This window comes from Pholcus phalangioides, unplaced genomic scaffold (assembly GCF_987345545.1).
Source record: "Pholcus phalangioides strain wild (caught in Gottingen) unplaced genomic scaffold, Ppha-v1.0 ptg000008l_1, whole genome shotgun sequence".
Lineage (NCBI taxonomy): Eukaryota > Metazoa > Arthropoda > Arachnida > Araneae > Pholcidae > Pholcus > Pholcus phalangioides.
The window spans coordinates 33,955,514-33,977,725 of NW_028301601.1; the positions used below are offsets into that span (position 1 = coordinate 33,955,514).

Genomic DNA, 22,212 nt, shown 5'->3' on the forward strand with positions numbered 1-22,212 from the left:
GTTAAAGTTTGTTACAACAACCACTCTCGTTCCACAGAAAACAGACGTTATATTGGGAGATCATAATATCGAAAGTATGAACAAATATATCTTCTTAGGAGAATGAGTATTTGGATTTAATTTTAAAAAATGCTTCAATTTGTTGTTATAATAGCAGTTGTACAGGAAATAAAGCAGGTTAGATAATAATGATTCATTTTTAATAGTTAAATGTACGAAACCACCTATGTACCAAATTTCTCAATATCTAGAGTGAAAGTCAAACGCAATTTGGGTAAACGAAATACATGGATTGTATACATTTCCTTGTAAAAAAAAAAGAGAAGGCAGAGCCGAGTTCTCTTGGATTTGCACTGGATAAATGGTCTTTGTCACTTGTTATATTAGATAAAAAATAACGTGGGAAAAAAATGCAGACCACTTGTTACAATATAACGTCGTTATAATGAACGCGCGTTTACTGTATATCGCATGGTGGGGAACAAACTATTCGCTCTATCCTAAATTTATACAGTGATGACAGTTCTATGAATGGTTAGATCTCAAGAAGATAAATTCAGCGATACCGAATTGGACGCTGATAATTCTTCAGTTTTCGATACCAGAATGCCCATACTACTCTGTAACGAGACGGCTTCTAAATTGACGACTGAATGAACGATCCTATTGATCACACAGAAACTATTTTTCAATATCATTTAAAATTATTCATTTCTTTTGATAAATTTTAATTGGAGTTTTCTGTTATATTTCCGAATGTAGTTAGTTATTCGTGTTATTCAGACAGACTTTAATAATTGAAATTTAATAATTGAACTCAAAACTTTTTGCACAATAAATATTAATATATTTCACCAGTTCATTAAATCTCATAAATAAAGATAATAAAGTACCTTTTATTTATGGGAATATATTTATTAATTAATGACATCTTTTTTATGGTTATTTAATGAAATATCTTTACCTTCTGGGCGATTCACAAAATTAAACCTATCCTTTAATTAAACCTACTGCATGTACAGGTAGTTTTGAGTTATTAAAATATAACTATTACGGGAAAAACTTTTGTTATATATTAAAAAAAAACAAATTATTTATTTTTTATTAATATTATATATATATAAACCAGAGGGTTTTTTTTATAACAATCAAACATCGCTGGCCAAATTGAAATTACATTCATGAAATTTAATGTCAGTTGTCTCTGTAGTTAAATTTAGTAAATTAAAAGGCATCCATTTGGTTTTAATTGCGTTAAGCTGAAGTCGAAGACTTTATTCTTTTTATTTATGGTGTGTAAATGCCTTTTTTTGAATTTTTTAATCAAATCTTCAGTTGTATCAGCAGTACCGATTAAGACAGTATCATCTGTGAATGATACCAAATGACCTGAAATATTAACATTATACAAATACAAATACAACGCCACAACAGGCAAACTGCCCAACGAGGTGGATGACTTAAGAACATCATGGATCCCCGAGCCCCTACCTACTACTGCTACACCACACATGCACCCCCCCCGCGGAACCCCCCCCCCCAACGAATCGGTACATGCGGGAATGTGCGTGTACGTGTAGTGCAACCTGACGTAAAGTTTGTTTCTGTGTAATGCTTGTTATGTGTAGTGCTGTCATCTGCCCCCAGTTTTACTAACTATGAGTGAAGTGTTATGGTTGAATGATTTACCGTTGTAGGACTGTTGCTCTCTGTGGCGAGACTTTTTAACGGGGAGATCGGCTCGCATTTGCGCCTTGAAGTTGGGAACCACAGAAAACCAACTTCAGCCGACCACCACTGTGGGGTTCGAACCCGGATCCTCGCATCACGAGTCCGGCACTATAACCACTCGACCACCACAGCGTATTTCATCTCTATAAATTAAGAAAAGTATTATTCCCAAAACTGATCTCGATCTCGGAGGCACCTGAATTTATGATTTTAAAATCACTTTCACTGTGTTATTAATTCTTACCGACTGCTTACCATCTGTAATAAAAGATCTAAACCAGTTAAGCGGAAGGCCTCATATTTAGTTTTTTGTTAATTTTTCTGAAAAATATCCAAACTAACTGTATCAAATGCTTTGCTGATATCAACAAACACAGCTGCTACCTTTTTTTATGATTATTTATATGTGTGATTTGATATGTAAAATCCATAAATTTAGTCATAACCATTTCAGTGCTCTTACATAATACCTTTTACATAAAAAAATAAGTTTTTAGTTAATAAATTTCTCTATTAATTTTGACATAACAGGTAATATTGGTTTGTCTGTAGTTTTTTATATCCTCTTTGTTACTTTTATGTACATCGGTGTGACAATAGAATTTTTTAGTTCAGTGCAATCAATTTCGATATTTAGAGATTAGTTAATCAGATCACTTTTAATGATGGTTGGTGACAGATGATAATCTTGAGCATTCTGTGTGTAAAACCACCACTTTCCACAGGTTTTCTATTATTCAGTGATTTAATTAAATAGCCAAGCTTTGTGGAATCAATTTCTTGAGGAACAAATGAGTTAATATTAATTAATATTAGAATTTTTTCAACATGTGCGAAATTGCTCTCTTGATTGTTTATATCATCATGTTCACCCGATCTATAAAATTGATATTTAAAGCGTTAGCTGATCGGGATGTGGATCATCATAATTTGGTAAATTTAAATTTTTATTATTATTTCTAAATTTCCATTATTCTGTGTTATTAGATCCAAAGTTAGTGAATTTCTCTTTTAAATAGCCAGTTTTTAATTTTCTTAATTATATTTTTTTTAAATTAGCCTAATGACGAAGATCGATGGCTTTTTTCTCAGCCCAAGATATCAAGAAAACTGATATTTTCCTTATATTATGCTAAGGTGAACTTGGAAAGAAGTGTTATTTTGTCTCTGCAGGAAAACGAACTCACAGTCAACACTACGCCGAGTGGTGTGGTAGTGCATTCCGGGTGCTGCAAGCATTGCCTCGTACTGATTACACACAATTTTATAGTCGTTACTACTAGCTGAAGGGTTTTTTGCGGTTTTATGCTTTATATACAGTTTTTCTTTGATATTTATCATTTCGATCAAGTCGTTTGTAATCCAATCATTGTGTTTTTCATTTTTGGATTTAATATATTTTTTATAAATAAATTAGAATTTAAATTTATGATGTTCAAAAAATTTTTTTCATCAACATTTCTCAGTTTTCATCTGAAGTTTAAGTCTGGAATTAATTCTCTCAGTAATTCCAAAATTATCTCTTCCATTTATTCTGAAATTATTTCCTCCATTAATTCTAGAACTAATCGTCTTTCAATTTTTTCAACCGTTTTCTGAAAATGATCAGCGAGCCACCACAAAAGCTACGAAAACCAAGTGTGGCCCGCTGTGGCTAAGGCTTTAAAACTTCCGATATAAACTATTGATGAATTTCTATGAATTCAACTGAAAACATACATGCAATGTTCTCATGAGTAACGAATTCGAAATCAATTTGCTACATAGCAAGTATCGTATATATGCTATGTAAACAACATTACAGAAATGTTGGGCAGGACTGGGATTTGAAACTATTTTGCAAAAGTATGTTTGCCATGAATGTGTTTTCATTAGCTTCAATATTTATTTAATAGTCGTGATATTGATTATATATTTTGGTCATTTCCAGGTTGCAATGCTGTACAAATAACTAGGTTATCAATGCCAAGGTGGGTTCAAAATGGCACAGAGGACTCAGTAGTTCTGGACTGTGAATATAATTATTCAGAAGCTGACAAAAGGCTCGTAGTAAAGTGGTTCCTTAATGACGACCCTCTGCCAATATATCAATGGATACCAGAGTTAAATCTTAGGTCAGCGTCTCCGAGATTACAGGACCGCTTAAACATGGACTATACCGTTTCGCCGTCCAGCAGGCATACTAGGTATAGGGCTCTGAACATTCTCAGGCCCACGACGGACCTGAGCGGCAGGTATTCCTGCCATGTCGTCTCTTTACTTAATCAAGATGCAGTGGACCAGGTCATGGTGGTTTACGGTGAGTAGATGGAAAAATTTCAAAATAAATTATTTCTTCAACTAATATAGCCCTTTCAGATCCTGGTGCCACAAATGTATGAGTTACTTTTTCTCATTGTATATATATTTTTTTCTTTCGATCTCAGTAAAATAATCTCTAACTTAAATAATAGCGTGCATTTAGAATTAGAAATGTGGGGAATATGAACTTTAGGGGCGTGTTTAGAGAAATTTATGTTGAACTTTCGGGGGGAGGGTTGGTAAAATGGCTTCCAGGAGAAAGTTTTAGAAAAATTTGTATGTGAAGATGCATATACCTTGCATCATCTTGAGTGAAAAAAATATTTCTGCACAAAAAAAAAACCAATTGAAAATTGAAAAAAAAATTCAAAATTTAGAAAAAAATTGAAAAAAAAATTCAAAATTTAGAAAAAAATTGAAAAAAAATAAAAATTTTACTAATATTCTAGTTTTTAATGCAGTTTTGAGTAGCAGAAATTTAAAAAAAATATATCGGTGCGTCTGAAAGGGATATGGTATGATTAATAGGTATTTTTTGTTATTTCTATGTAGTTTCCGTCCTTCACATTTCCATACAGAGATAGTTTGCTTTGCTTCAGAGAATTAATTAATCGATGAAATTATCAATTAATTAGTAATTTCAATGCCTACGCGAGATGACACGGGAGATACTTAATTGCATATATTCTCCCACACGATATTTTTATTTAGAATATTTTTATCAGATCCACCGGAGCGAGTGAACTCAACCCAATGAAACTGTTGCTACCCTCCACCCCACAAGTTAACAACACCAATCAAACCCATTTGCTTCCCAACAAGGTGTTAAGATGGTTCACTCTGATGAACATTTTATATTATACAATAATATTTTGCTTTGTTTGTTTGTTTGTTATATACTATGTACAAAGTGACTATAATTAAAGTCCCTAAAGTATCAACCAATCAATCAATCATATATATTGCTGTCGCGCCCCTAGAGGCATACAGCGGGGAGTCCCTAAAGTATAGCAGAATCGATAATATTTCCCCCTTAATGGCAAATGTTTCTTGAGAATATTTCTCAAATATTTTAAGTGGTCTGATAGTTACGGGTATACCTCTCTTGCAACTGAAATAGATAATTAAAGTTACCGTGCTCTGAGTAGTTTTTTTTTTCTCAAAAACGGTTTATCCGAACACAACCAATTTTTTTAGGAAATCTTAATGAGACAATGGGAAAAAGATTTATGGAATACAAAAAATAGCTCAATTTTCAACCACCAGGAGACACTTCTTTATTGCATTTACATTTTCCCATGGTCCATATAGCGTATATATCAACTTTCAATGGAATACGTAGAACGGGCGCTATATAAGTCTGAGTAGTTCCAGTATACTGATCAATGTGGTACCCAATGTACTCACAGGCCATTGTAGCATCTAATGTAGCAATGCACCACTTCCAATTAATTAGTAGGAGCACAGGTTCGTTAAAATTCCAATCAATTTTAAATTCTTAAAATTTGACAAATTGAAAATTGAAATTCAAACGAAAATTATCAAAAGCATGTGGAAATTGGAAAATATATATATATTTTTTTGTAAAAATATAATTTCATTTAATATAATATGCATGTTGGGATATTTATTCATTTCTTTTTTCTTTCTATAAAGCGCCTCCAAGGACGTTCGACTTCAATTTCACGAGGACGACGCACGACGCAGTGAATTTCACGTGCGAGGCGGATGGCGTATTCCCCTTGCCGAAGATAACACTCTTCCAGCTGGACCGCGAAGAGAGTGATCCAGCTCTAGTATCCGGTGTAAAAACTGTTGCTCAAGACCGAGGCGGAGCCTACAACATACAAGTCTCCAGAGAGATCAGGGACAGAGAACTAAGGAGAAAAGCACCTACTATATTCGAATGTATACTCTCGATACCAGGAACGGATTACGAGAACCAGAAAAAGATTTTATATTACCCCGGTGAGTAGTGTTTCGAATTTTTAAAAAACCTTAGAAGGCATATATATTAGCTTAACCTAAACTGATGGCCCGATAACAAACAACGTGAAAAATTTTGGAAATGAAACAAATTCAATATCCTATCAGTACAACTGTTTCGAATAAAAAGCGTTTAAAATTTATAAATAATAGTATACTTTTACACTGAAATGCCGAAAATCCATCGTGTACGTGCCCCCTCTCCCTCGATCCCTTAGAAATGCTGCAACACGACGTGGCATACTTGACATGGAGTCTACTAATGTGTGAATGTACCCTGAAGGCAATTCACACCCTGGTTCTCTCAGGGCAGTCCATGACGGTGCTATGTTATTTTGTGCAATACATTCCAAGTAATTATATTTGTCCTGCGGATTTAGAAGGCGTACGAAGGATGCTGAAGTCAGAACTTCTGACGTGTAGTTGTAGCATTGTCTTGTTGGATTTGTCGAAACCCGTCGGAATGCATACAGGACATGAATAGGCGATTCCGATCACTTACCATTCACATGCACGGGTGAGTGGGTAATTAATCGGAAAGGATGCTTACGTACTGGTCACCATTCAGAGTCCCCTATAGTCTTAAAAGGAGTTCCATACCATACCATACCAACTACATATGTCCAATACCATGAGAATCAGCCATCAAAGGTACTCCAGTAGGGCTCCGAAATCCCATATCAAGGAAGAACGGGCGTACAGTTGGAACGCGGGTACTTGTTGATGCCCCCATCATTGAAATCTGTAGTTATTTGAGGGAGGGTTGTGTGTGTGTGTGTGTGTGTGCGTGCGTGCGTGCGTGCGCGAGCGCGCGCGCGTGCACTTCTATCTCGTGAAAGTTTCTTGTCAGCTGATGGCCCCGTTACTTCGTGGTCTTTTCAGCCCGCATCTATTGCCGGAGATGTGATGTTTTTACGGATTCTTCATATGCAAGGTACGTTCTTGCTGTTGCTGTGCGCTAAAATCCGCTTTCCACTTATACTTCAGAAATGCTGTGACCCATTTCACGGGTACTGACTACTAAGTCACATCCAATGTCACTTGAATCGTGATGACCTGCAATTTTTGCAACAGAAACCTATCTAAAAGTTCCCCTATTACATGTCTTATATACGCACTGCTGACCGCATCGAGTTACGTTTATAGTTTACATTTTTTTGTTTGCAAACGCTCGTCTGTACCAATTTTTATGGCATCCCCTTTCATTCCTCAGATATTAACATTATTAGTGCATGAATATTTTGCATGAGGATTTTTTTTTTTTATACGCCACTTGAGCTGATACTTTTTTCTCGAATTGAATAAAAATTCGCTGAGACAACGGTTATTGATATTTTTCAATTTTACAAATATTAGAAGTCTAAAATTACGAAGCCAAAAAAGTGATAATAAGAACGACTTCGAGAAGTGGCAAAATTTTTTTAATCACAGTTATCTGAATTTTCATTGAATAAACACGTTTTCGATTTCTTCCGTCAGGATAGAATAACACGCAAATTTGAACAATTGACTTATTTTTTTGGAAACTTGAAAATATTTTAATTTTTATATTTCCCTAATTATCATTTCTGTGAGTCTGTCTATTATATCAGCCAACGTTCTAAGAAAATATCTTTTTGTTTTACTTCAATTTTGGATTGAACCATATAATTTTTAATTCCTTTGGGTGAATTTTGTGAAACATCCTATAAACATGTACTGACATTTATCTGAAAGACTTCTATCATATTCTGGTTTTTTTTTCGAAATCGTGTATGTCTTTCTGAGACGTAACACTATATAAATGGAGAAAAACAGCTTTCGTCAGCCAAAAAATAAAACACAATGCCAACGTGATATCTCTTACGAGAACATAGAGCATAAGATACGTTGAGGAAGCCCAATTGTTTCCTGATAATGATCAGCCGAGTTCGCTAAAAGCCTTGTATTGTATTTGCGTGTTCCGTAGTTCGAAGAGGTAAGAGAGAGGGTTATAAGTCTTCGTTGAGCCGTTTAACCTTAAGCCATCTAATGGCTGAGCTTAGTTAGCACTGACCGGTTCTGATGACCCAGGTAAAGATAACCATCTATATAATACTAATGCTACGAGTTCCACTGGAAGCCAAACGAGGGCTTAGTTGACGCCAAATGGACGGCGATGGGATGCTGTCGTAAGGATTCTCTAACAAAAACAAGATCTTCGACTTGGGAGGCAGCACTTCTGCTGATGATGTGTTATCATCGGAATATGGATATGAGTTATGTATGATATATCATGTTTCATGCATTATGTATCATGGCACATGCTCATTACTATCCTTTATATAACACAAAAACATTCAGTAATGTTTTATCATCGGACTTAACAAAGACTTAAAACATCATTCCGAAAGACAAGCTTTGCTTTTTTGGTATTAGTGATCAGAAAATATGCAATTATTTTCAGTATCAGTATTATTTTAAGTATTTTTGTATAACAAATCGAAAAATAGGAAATTAATTTTGGTATCATAAATCGGAAAAAGTGGTAATTATTTTTAATTTCATATATGTAATCTATATTTCAAGTCTATTTGTAAAATGTACATAATTTCCTCTAATTAATAGAACAATAGAAAAAAATATTGTCTAATAAGTCAAAGTTAATTGTCTTCAAAGCTCGAAATTTAATTCACAAGCCAAAATACAGAATATCTCTATTCTAAGTCTTGGAAATACTCACAGCTGTGTATTGAAGTATTCGTAAATTTAAGAATATCTTATCGTATAAATATATCAAATACATAACGTGTATTGACACATGGTTCAAATTTTAACGCTTATTAAATTTCCATTACCACTTCTTCTTTTGTTACTTATTTAATTTTTTAGTAATTAATTTGATTATCAGTAAGAATGATGAAATTGAAAAATAATATTTTAGCTTATACGATGCACTAAATTAAAAAATAATTTAAATTATACAAATCACTAAATTGAAAACTAATAATTTCGGTTATACGAAATAGTAAATTGGAAAATAGTAATTTAGACTAAAATGATGAGTTTATAGGAATACAAATTATGAAAATAAAATATAAATGATATGAATAAAAGAGACAAAAAAATGTAATTTTAATTTTGAAAATTTCGAGAATGTGAATCAATTAAAAAAAATCACATACTTCCCATAACTCATAAAATTAAAAAATGAGTAAAAATTTTAGAAGGCGATTTAAAACCTTATTGAATAAATAAGTTGAAAAACAACGTTAAAATAAGATTTTAGTTATATATAAAAAAAGTTAACATTTACACAAATTTTCAAAATTCGAAAAAAAATGCATATGGTTATAGAAAAATCAGAAATTGCATAAAATATAATGTTCAAATTTTTTCATCAAAAATACCAAAAAACCTATGCAACTTTGTTGAACTAACAGAGTATAAAATATAACTTCACAAAAAATTTTGTTGGGGCAACATAGGTCAACATAGGCAACAAAAAGGCAACATGATATAAATTTACATATAATACTTTTTTGGGGGACCAAAACATAAAAAAATGTTTAATGTATTCAAATATTTCACATAAACGATTTAAAAAAAAGTTTATTTAGTAAAAAAAGGATTAAAATTAATTGAAAAGTTTTATTTTTTGTTCAAATAAAAGCACTGTTGTCATTAGCATTTAGTAATATACCTAAATTATACTTTATAACCATGGACTCTATATTTGACCAGTATCGTCCTCTAGTAGAAAAAAATTTCAAGTAAACTCTCGTTCAAACAAAAAACTAATTAAAGAAGTTTTAATTTAATAGAAAATATTTCTTAAATAACATCCTGTTGCCGGTAAATATTAACCACAGTTTTTCTTCCTTATTTCTGTTTTTATTTCAACCATTTTTATTCCTACAAAACGAGATAATTTTCTCTTTATTTTTATTTTCCACAAAAAACCTTATGTCTATATATTACGGCTAAAAAAAACCATAGCTCCTAAAAAATACATTTTTGTATAGCGGAACTTAAAAAAATTAATCTATCGCGTGTAAAATCTTTACAAAAATTTACCTTTGTCTAAGAAAAATTCCCCCGATTTAATTTTCTATTTCATAGAGAAAAAAAATCAAAACCAGAAAATTTTACGTAATTTCTTTTTCACTAGAAAAGCAAGTAATTTCAGAGAAATATAATGAAATGCAAATAGGCTCTTCCCAAAATCATGAGGTGCTCCGGAAATTGTTTAGGATTTAGGAAACGCTTACTCATTTCTTATCCACTTATTTAAAAATTTTAGATTTTTGAAAAACAAAAATATTTTGTTAGATCTAAAACATTACATGCTTTTCTTTTTGAAAAATTCCTTCGAAATATAGTTTTTTTTTTCACGTTTTTGTAGTATAAAACGTTCATAATATTTACACACGTGAACATTATTTTTTTCTCTGCTCGTTTATTAAATAGGTATGCAATTTTATTCTTCTGGGGATATTTCACCTCATGAGCTTAAAATTCTGCAGAAATAAACTAGGAGTTTCCAAGAGTTGAACTTTTGAGTATAACCAGATATTTCAACATGCTTAAATGTTTTCTACTCCAAATAAAATGCAGTTTAATGTGGAAATTTTTAGCTGTTGAAATGCAAATTTGAATAAACGTAACGAACGTTAAGCATATACTTACCACATATACGTAACATTAATTAAAAATCTTACTGCTATATTTCTCAGTAGCTGAAAATGTGAGGAAAATAGAATAGATCGATTAGTAATTGATTGATAGATAAAAGCATCATCGTATCAGGCACAAGTATAATATTGAAGTATAAATAAGTAAAAAATAAGAAAAACTCTTTTCCTTTTTGAAAATCAGTGATAAAAAATGTATAAAACTCAATTTAAATAAAGAAAATGTTTAAATAAGTGGTTCAAGAAAGAGAAAAAAAAAATTTAGATAATTAATTGAAAAATGATTAATTTAGAAAATTTGAAAATTGTCAGAGCCGTCTTAAGAGCATCATGGGGCCCCCGGGTAAAGTGATTTTTTGAGGCCCTACCAGGCAACTTCTCGAAAATTTCAACCAGATCTCATATTTGTGAGGGCCCCTTTTCTCTTGAGGTCGCAGGCCGTGCTCGGGTGGACCCATGCCTAACTACGGCATTGAAGATTGTGGTGTAGAGGACCAACCAAATTATTTGTATAAAAAATAAATTAGATTTGTAAAATAAAAAAAATATATAAAATAATATTAAAATGTCATAAAATAATCTTTGAAAAGTCGTAAGAAGTAATATCAATTATCAAATTTAATTATAAAATGTTGATGTTAAATACTGCGTATAAAATAGTGATATTGGATGCCGCTTAAATAATTTTACAAAATTTCATATAACAAATATTAATATACATCTCACGCAGTTTAATATTGAAGAACATTAAATATTTATTTAATGTTTGAATCTAGCATCAATGGTAAATCATGTCAGTTATACATATAATCAAATCTTAATACGATTTGATTTTAGAAAAATAGGTATAGAAATAATGTTTGAAATATAATGAAGGCAATGCGTAAAATACGCATTAGTTAAAATAATATTCAATAGTTAATATAATATTCAATCATCACTTATGAAATAAAATGAAAAAAAAAAAGGTATCACACTTTTTTATAATTAATTATTTGATGAAAAAAAATTTAATAAAATAATTGAATAAAATTCTGAATGAAAATTACTACTAAAGTTATTTTCGTTAAAAAAATAATTCAATGTTTGAGTAATCTTGCAAGATGATAAAAAATATATATATTGTTAATAAAGTGAATCGAATGTAAAAAAGTTAGATACTGGAGTGATTAAAACAAAATACAAAATTTAATAAAATATTAATAAAATAAAGGAATTAACTTATTCAATTATTCAAAAAAAAACTGAGATCACACGAACAAAATTCGAACAAATTAGGAAATTAAATAATCTATCTAAATGGTGTGTTTGATAGAGGAAACATAATAACGCCAATACAATCAAAATCATGGAAATAATGATATTCGAACATTTATATTATATTATTTTTGTTGCTGTATTATGCTTGCTCAAAGAGCATCAGCATATAACTAAATAAGTAAGTTAGAAGTGTTTTGATAATCCATACAGTCCGATATGAAAAATTATTATGAATGTAATTAGTATATTAGAGCTAGTATTATACACGGTATACCATGAATTCGTAAATAATTTTAAACTTGACAATAGTGGAATTAATTGGCATATTCAAATGCTGTTTATGGAAAAATTATTTTCAGAAAAATGAACGTTTTCCGGTACGAAAAAAAATTGATTCAAACTTTTGTGGATGGAGGGCGATGCACGAAAGTCCGGTAGAAGTGATTGGTCCTCAATTTTTCTTCAATCCACTCTGCGCCCCAAACGTTCTCAAAGCTTCAGTTGGCGATTCGTGGTTGAGGTGAAACACACACACAGCTTCACCAATATTGCTTTATCCACCAATGCCAACATCAAAATGAAAACCTTATGTAAGCGCCAGTAACAGGGAAAAAACAGAAATGAGCTGGTAATCGTATGCCCTGCAGTTTATAGGACACTCATTTTTGCATATTCCCAGTGACTTACTTTTGTACAGTGCCCTCTATTGACAAAATACCCTATCGTGAGAATGGATTTTTCGCAAATACAGTATATATATACCAAACAAATATACCAATTCCCTGGATTTTCATGAATTTTTAAACTATTTGAGTATTTATGGGATACCGCCGTAGACTGAAATTCATGATGCAATGAAAGAGACAATTATTTATAACTTATCAAGCTTGAATAGCAAAGCTGAGAATATTCCAATCTAATTTTAATCAGCCATAAGGAAAGATAAAAGTTCCCTTGGATTTTCCCCCACAAATTTTCCTCAAGAACTACCAACTCTTAACCTCAAATTTTCCCTAATTTACAAATTACTCAAGGCAGAAACTTTTGCGTCTGGCTTCATGTGCGTGGTGTGTAAGTTGAAACACTAGTAGCAACCGGCATGAAATGGGTTGGGCAAACAATTTCCGTTAACAACAGCTGCGTATATCTATTCGGCGTTTTGCTGCTTCATTAACGTTTCCGAAGTAATTGGTCACTCATTACAGCAGTTCCGTGGGGGTCATTTGAAGCACAAAAGGAAAAGGCTATTGTGTAACATAAGATCGGGAGGGTTAAAATACATACAAACATGCAGACATGATTGCCTTTTGGTTAATTGCTCGTAATTAGTAGAGTTGCTCGCTCAACATCAAACGCACAAACTCGAACTCACAGAGCATCACAGACAGCTTCTAACTCATATCCGGGGAATGCTTGACTTTTTTTATTTGGTGGAGAACTAATTTTCAAAATTCATGCTTTGTTCTCCTCGGAAACGTTCAACTAAATTTTTATTTTTGAACTTCCATGCTTGCGTCGATTAGTTTTAAAATTGCGGGAAACATTACTTATTGAAAATCTTGCTGCTCTTAAGAAGCCGTGTTTAACTAATGTTTTTTTCTTCTTTTGAAGTCTTTTGTCGAGAATACGATAGAGTTTTGAGTCTCACGAAACAACCATAAGTGCGTCAATAATGCTTGCGGGACTTTTGAATTATGTAGATACATATTTGAAGGTTAACATTGTTTGATGTGTGATATTTCTTAAATATTTAGATCTTTGTCTTTGCAAGATATCATTTGAATTGATGGATACCGAGCTACAGGAATACTTGCACCGATGAAACTGTTCAAGAAATAATTTCAAATTAATTAATTTAATTTTCAATGAGGCATTTCATCGGATTGGAACGCTTTATTTGTAACATTTAATATACAATTCGGAAGTAACCAGTTCCATCTCGAAGGATCGAAAAAATCGTTTAAATCTGAAGAATCATTTGATCAAGTTTTGCGTAATCACTGAAATACTTCGATTAGTCTTACAGATCTCAATTTGTGGTCCCCCCCCCCTAACGTCAAGTGGAAACATTATTCAAATAATATTTATGCAGAACTAGGTAATCTTTAATTGAAACTTTTATGGAGTTTTTCAGGTGCCGGACTTTCAGGAATTTTTGAGGTGTCACACTTATAAGAATGTTCGATGAAACTTCTCGGATATTTGTGAAAAACTGAAACGTGATCGTATACTTGAAACTATGCGTAATACTTGAAAGAATTTCTGATATCGGATACTTATGGATTTGTTTAGGCAGAACCTATGTATTTAATATTTTAGAAATCGGAAGTCATCGAGTTTTCGTGTTAGATACTTGTGGAATCATTGATGTTGATTGCGTGTAGAATTATTTTCGTTGATTTTTAATGTGCGGAGAAATTGGCGTTGAATACTTGTGGAATTATGGGCGTTGGAATCCTATGATATTTCGAGATATATAGTAGAACCTCATTATAACGGACTGATAGGAGTTGAAGGTTGTCCGTTTTAGCGGAAGTCCGATTAATAATTCTTATAGAGGTGTAATGCTACAAGGTGCACATCAATGAAGGTACAGTAGTTGACTATAAAAATGTGTTTATTAGATATCAAAGGAGAAACAGTCTTCAATATAAGTTGAATTTAAAAAAATACGTGTACGTGTACACTGCATTAGTCTTAATTTTTTTGGCTGGCAGTGGAATGAGTCATGCAGCGCATCCATGTTTACACAATCCACATACCGTTCGATATTCAATCGCTTGATTGAAAATGTAAAACTCGTCACAAATAAAAATAAGCACCTTTCATTATTATTACGTTCTTTTTTTTCTGTTCCCCGTTATAAGCGAAGTCCATTATAATAAGGTCCATTGCAATGAGGTTCCATTATTTTGGAAGTTTACAGAAACTTTGGCGATGACCACAATTGGAATTTTTGGCAACGGATAGCTTTGCATTTGAGATGCGGAAGCTCCGTAAAATTTTTGAGGTGTTGGAAAATCATGGAGAATTTTTCGCGTTGGTTACTCGTAGTATTTTTGATGTTCCGGTTTTTCAAAGTGTTGGAACCTTGATTTATATAATATCGAATGTGCAAGGTACTGCGGAATTTACGACACATGTTGAAGATGTACAAAACAAATACAATATTGTTATTCTTCATATGAGTGTCTTTATTTATTTACATCTTGGATTTTGCGCCTATAAATACATGCTGATTTTTTTGGAATGCTTCATAAATTTCAACAAAATATCATGTTCTTCACATTTCGATTAAACAAGTACCAAACTATTAGATCTCAGAAAATCATTGTATTTTCATAAAACCACTGAAATAAAGAAACTTAATTCAAGATAGTATCCCCACGTATGTCATACTTTGTAATGCAATACGATTTAGAATATTTATGAAAAATGTATGCCTTATGCAAATGTTGAAGAAAATTGTTATTGTCATATCCCCCTTACTATGCATTACAAAGAATTCATAAGACAAGAAGGGAGAAGGGACCGTCCGCGCACATAATCTATGGGTTTTAAAATCCGATATTTGAGTTTATGTAGTGCCTCATGAATACATAATTTGCGATGAAATCAGATCCTCTCTATAACAATTTGAAGGTGTAATTAACTCTCTCTCTCGGTACTGCTTCTGCTTTCGTGTGTGACAAATGAACTAGCCTGCTCCGAAGCATTTCATTCTCCGTTGGATGTCTGTCAATTAATGGATGGGAATCGAGAGGAAGTGCCTTGACTGTGTTCAGAACTTTACAAATTACACGTTGGAAAGGATTAAATTATTTACGATGTGGTTGCTTTCACGGTTGGAAATAGGATGAACTCCCCGCTCTCTCTACCTCACTTACTCTCACTCTCTTGACGAGATCGGAACGCCGTGAAAGACAGTCCTCTTGCATTAATTGTGGCTTTACCTCTATGCAGCTCTCTCACTCTCTCTCTCGATTACTCATTTTTAGTTCTTCTCTAGGGCCACCGAGAGCCTTGATCGAAGCCCCCCTCGTCCGTCTAATTAAGTTCTGCTGACCGACGGCTACTGCCACGAAATGCCTATCCTATTTTGCCCGTTGTCAATGAATGAATTAATGCTATGAGATGAACTCCAAAACGACATTTGAAGAATTCTGTGTGAATGAGCGGATATTATTACTCTCAGATTGAGAAAACTATCTGTCAGTTCAAAATAACACGAATTCTCTCCTTCCGTTCTGAAAACTTGCTATTGCAGGCAGAAAATGTCGGCCCCGCTGAATCGCATAAACGGATACCCCGCTTGTACGGATAAAATCGCCCTGTACCAAAACTACTCTCTCATAGAGATAATGTTAAAGTTTCCCACTTAATCGAAGATTCTACCTAACACATCAACAGTTGATGTGAGGCATGATGAATAACACTGTTAATAAACATCAACGACTTTACACATAATGTTTTTACTGAATGAAACATTTGGAATAAATGAAAAATGTGTTACACAAAATTAAGATTAAAGAAGAAAAACAAAAGAAAACAGCATTTGAGAGAGTGTATGTACAGGTTGTCCGAAGTTGTCTTCAATACGTACATTTAATTATATTCTATTTTTGTTTCCCTTCGATCCAATAGAGGAAGCTGACTTATTTAATGGAATGTAAAAATTTTAGGTATTGTGTGTGTGATCATCGTGATTAAATATAATTTTCATTTCATTTCTGATGTCTGATTTATTCGAGAAGCTTTATTAATTGATCTTTCTTCATTTTTATATTGGTCCTTCATCAGTTTTAATATACAAACTATACTAACGCAATTGATTTGTTCGCCGCATAATTGGATATTGTGTGCTGGAATCGTTGATATCCGGTTAAGCGGAGCAGACTCTTTTTCTACTAGTATTTCCTCTCTGTTCTCCCGAAGATCTTAAATGTATAGAACGATAAATGTATTGAGATATGAATGAAAGTTTTTAAGAAATTTAATGTTATTTATAATTTTTATGTATTTATGGATATCCATGGATTATATCGTTGTTTCATCTTTTTTTTTTCAATTTTTTTCTACAGGTACTTTAGCGGATACGGCGCATACCACGTTTCCTAGCAGAATTCTCCGACTCCTGTCGACTTCACTGGCAATGATTGTTACAATATTATTATAACACCAAAGGTTGGTGAGAGATTACTTATACACAATTCAGGTAGAGAAGGATTTATATAGCAGAGTTCGCTCCATATAAATCCAATTAAAAATTAGTGGTTTTGATATTTTTGACCGGTTAATTTGATATGAACAGGAATACCAGACCCAAAATGTTAATACCAATATTTCCATTCAAAACATCCACGCGAACATTTATAAATGCTTATATAATTCTATGGATTTAGATATGCGCATGATTATAGCTATACATTATGCTCTTTCGTCGGCCATCTTCAGGCAACCACTTTCGTTCAACCCACATGATACTTCCGGAATGGTGGAGGGAATACCGGCATATACGAAATGCCATGTAAACGGGGCGGAAATCCCCTTTACCAGTAACTTACTGAGATATTTTATCCCGGGGCTATAGTGACTCAAGAATAAGAGAGGTACTGATTTCTTGGTTAAAAAGAGATTAGAATGACTTTAAGAAGTCCAGAGTCTTGATGACGAATCATGTAGCTCAGTGACTGATATATGTGGAATTAAGTAGCCAATGTGTAAGTCAAACCCCTGAGCAAAAGCTAAGAACGGGAATAGGCTGAGGTTTTGAATTTTAGGTGCAAAAGTACGTGAGATCCTAGATTATAGCTGACATAGTTACATAGTTAAATTTTTTAATCAAACATGACTAATCATAAAAATTCTCAAAATGTTCTCCATGGAAACACATCGGCATGCGATCATCCCTTACACATTTTAAATTTATATTTCAAAAATATTGGATAATGATTCGAATCAAATACCAAAACAACATTTCCGGTAGAACATATGAGTGTATTTATGTGAATTTTTACCACTCAGAGAGTACGAAATGTGTGATTAAAATAGTGTAATTGTCTGAACATGATTTGTTTCCGGTGCATTATTTAATCTCTTTTATATTTTCTCTCCATATCTTTAGATAGAAATTCCATATGTGAAAGTCTCTCTATCTCCCAAAGGAACGTTCAACGCCTTTTCTGGACACGCCGGAGGCTACGTATAAAACAAAAAAATCAGAAAAAATTACGAAAGAATCTAAATCTGCGATAAACGAGGAAAATAAAACAATTTTCCTATTTAATAGAAGAAAAAAAGAACCCTAAATGAACAAAACTGAAACTGAATGAAAAAATAATATATTGATGAACAACGTTGGCGAAGACATCAAGTATCACAATATCTGTAAAGAGTTTTCTCAATGAATCATGGACGTCAATGGATCACAAAAGCATCATGATCGATTGATACAGTGGTCCATATGGATTATGGAATATACTCCATTGTGACTTGAAGAAACCGAGGAATACATTACTTTTCCACGTTGGTCATATGAATTGCTATATGTTTGTGGGACAAGTCTTCGATTTATCAGCACTTTTGAAAGAAACAAACATATGCCTGTGGTGTCTCTTCCAATAACTAAATGACTGGGAAAAAAATGATGAAATTACCGTTTTTTTATGTTCGAAGAACTTTTCAGAGACGGAAGATAATTGACTCATGGTGAAACAGAAACATTGTGTGCAAAATGATTTCTTTTTTGATTGTTAAAAACAATATTTATAATTTCGCTTTATTTCTTTTCTCGAAAGTATTCCTCCCCCCTCAGCTTGAAATAAACATCACTTCTTCAAGAAATTTTCATTCGAAGCTTTGAACAATTTCGTATTCAAGTCAAAATAAAGCGAAACCAATTGAAACACGTTTTATTAACTATTTGCTGAACATAATTTTCGGTAGTATGTTGCCTTCTTGAATTTTCGAACCATTTGGTTCTGCAATTTTTGTGTACAAAAAGTAAATAATTATGACATTCTGGAGTTTATTGAAGATTGTTTATAAAATTACTCTTATTGCAAAATGTGCGCCTCTTTCCTCTTATTTGTGTTCGTATTGATTCTTTATGAAAACCACAAAAACACACACGGAAAACGCATACACAAACAATAATTGTTTTTAATACTAACCTCAAAGGAACCGAAAGTGATCCATTCGTTCGATGTTTTGTGAACTAATGATATGCACATAGACAATCAATATAGACCTCCCACACATGCACATAGACCCTCAATATCATGACCAGTATTGATGGAACGATCTCCAATAAATCAAAAAATACAATGTACATTTTTTAGCATACAGGGTGTCCTGTAAGTCCTAATGTGGCCTTTCTCTCATTAAGTTAGTCGTACAGTTATTGTTCCAATTATAAAAAAAGGTGCTCAAAATGTGCTTAGAAGTCGCCCTATACCAGTTTTGGCAAAGGAAATACAGTGTGTCATAAAATAAAAAATCTAAATTTTCATGCGGGTGTCCCGTCTTCAAAAACCTAATTAGAGAGTTGTAGATTTGTCTCTCCTGAGGCCAAGAAATATTTTGCTTAACATTTTTTCGGTCTTCAGTATCTGGTGAGAGGATATATCCTATATTAATGTAATAAAAAAAAAACCTTTTTAATGGAATAAGTAACCAAATCAATATTTATAAAAATATTATTTCGAAACTTTCAAGGCTTAAGAAAAATCAACGATGAGATTTTTCAGAAATTCCTTTCCTCAACAATAAGAATTTAAGAACACATTCATCCAACAGTTTAAATAAGAATATAAAATTAGAATTGAAAATTCAGAGTATAATTCCCTAACAACAAAAAATTAACAATTCATGCTTAAATATGAAACCATAATGCCCCTTATAAATTTCTTGTATTTAATTCATAAACACGCTTTAAACCAGAAATAAACAAAACGCAAAGGAAATAATCAATTGAATAATAATCTAAATCTAATCTCTTTAGAACAATAAAATATGTCAAATTAATTTTTTTGAACATGCACTTGTTTATAATAAATACAAATACAACGCCACAACAGGCAAAATGCCCAACGAGGTATCTGATAAAAAGATGTCCATAAAAATATGGATGTCATATATTTCAAAAATAAAAATGCAATTAACACAAATTGTAAACAATATATACACATGATAAAGTATTATACAATGCCCATAAAGAATACTTATGGTTGTCTTATTCTAAGAATGGATAGCTTCTCGATTTAGCCCAACATGTTTATCGTATTTCTTTTTAAACGTGTCAATTGTGTTACAATTTACTACCTCCGGGGGTAAGCTATTCCATTTATTAACAACCCTATTAGAGAAAAATTCCCTGCGGCACCATAGCCTTGCATTGTCTCTCACCAATCGATACTGGTGTCCCCTTGTAAAAGCAGTCGATTGGCGGTGTACTAAAAGTTCATGGTCCATCCTATCCATCCCATTGAAAATTTTGAACACTTCGATCATATCTCCGCGACACATGCGTTCATCCAATGTAAACATATTCAAAAAATGAAGTCTCTCTTCATAACTCAAGCCCTGTGTGTATAAATTTTGTTTTACTTACATTTCTTTCGCTCATTACTACTTAAGAACAACGTAAGTTCAATATTCATTGAACAGCTCAAACAGTAATGCAACTTGATTATGCTTCAACTTATGTCTGTTGATCGGTCGAGAAAAGAAGAAAATACAAACTTATAATAAAATAGATCTACAATCATATCGTGTAATCAAGAACAAAAATCATTAATATAATTTTTGTATTAATGATTTTCTCACTGAAAATCACGAAATAGAGCCGTCCATAGGGGTGTGCTACAGTTGTGATAGCACGGGCCTCCGTGTTTTGGGAGCCCCCCCCCCCCTCCGCAATTACGGTAATAATACTTTTTTTCATAAATTGTGAATTTCTTCATCAATTCTGGAATTGTTTCCTTTCATAAATTCTTTAATTATGGAAATATCTGCATTTTTATCTAGTTAGAATTAATTCTGGAATTATATGTCTTTAATATAAATTCTACATTTTCATCAATTCTGAAATTTTGAGTTTTCTCATAATTTTTAGAATATTTTTCCCCATTCTGGAACTATTTCTATCATTTATTCTGAATATTCATGGGTGCTGGAATCAAATGTCAGTCATTTTCCTTATTTTCAACTCATGGATTCTGAATTTTCATTAGTTATCAAATTAGTCAGGTCCTAATATTAATTTTTTTTGAAATTATTTCTTTCATCAACTAAAAATTGTCTTGACTTAGAAATTTTCATCAATTGTTTACATTAATTTAGATTTAGCTGTGTCTATAGTTTTTGTACGTATATATCTTCCAGCACTCCTGTAATATTTTATAGTAATATTGTTTTATATTGAGTTTTCTGGATGCCGTTCCCACTCTCTTACAAAATATATAAATTCGGAAAAGAAGGGGGGGGGGCGAAATTATTTTTGCACCGGCTCTGTTACGAAATACGCGTGTTTTATTCAATTTTAGGTTTTCAATTGAAAGATGTGTAATATGTACTCGTTTTAGCAATCCCTAAACGTATTTCGATCATTTACTGATTCTCGGAACGATTTTCTCAAATCAAAACAATCGATAAGCTTTCGTCGAAATGTAGCAACAGTGATAATATCAATGAATCCGCCATATATCCTACACATCTATCGGGGAAAAAAAATCTTGCGGAAATCTATGGCCTCAGCAATTTATCCAGAAACCATCGATGCGACTCGAATTTTATCGATCGAGCGCTAGTGGCGAAAACGTTGAGGCTTTACTGTTCAATAAATTTCTATCACACAGATGGTGAGCGATCTCATCTCCAACCAAGAAATATATACGCCTTTTCATTTTTTTTTTCCTTCGGAGGATTTTGTATGAGCCACCAATCCTCTCTACCGTAAAATCCAGCTTTTACTAAGGTTCCCAAAAGTGATCACAGTTTGAGGAATGGAATAGGAAGAAATCCATCGCTACTAAAGTAATCCTTAAACCCCCTTGGGTGAAAGAAGTTATTTCTTCAAAAACAAAGAGTATTCTTAAAATCGCCTGAAGGAGAAGGATTGGGTTTTGCCTTTATACATACTTGGTGAGTATTACTGCGTCCCAGCATGTGTTTGATGTACGTATATACTGTATATAGGAGTTTTACGAACACGTGCCTAGAAGGAATAAAATATATGGCTGATTATGAATTATGAGTGAGATAACACAAAAAATTCATAAAA

General features: G+C 32.6%; 1 protein-coding gene across 1 annotated transcript in view; it reads left to right on the forward strand.

Moving 5' to 3' along the window:
• The window catches only part of LOC149084199 (uncharacterized), a 134,407-nt gene extending 115,415 nt beyond the window's left edge, over nucleotides 1–18,992 (forward strand). Inside the window, exons 2-5 of the mRNA XM_089234541.1 lie at nucleotides 3,662–4,030; nucleotides 5,689–6,000; nucleotides 17,012–17,114; nucleotides 18,055–18,992. Coding sequence (XP_089090667.1) covers nucleotides 3,662–4,030; nucleotides 5,689–6,000; nucleotides 17,012–17,106 — 776 coding nt within the window. The 3' untranslated portion in view covers nucleotides 17,107–17,114; nucleotides 18,055–18,992. The remainder of the gene's footprint in view (nucleotides 1–3,661; nucleotides 4,031–5,688; nucleotides 6,001–17,011; nucleotides 17,115–18,054) is intronic.
• Nucleotides 18,993–22,212: the final 3,220 nt, after the last annotated feature.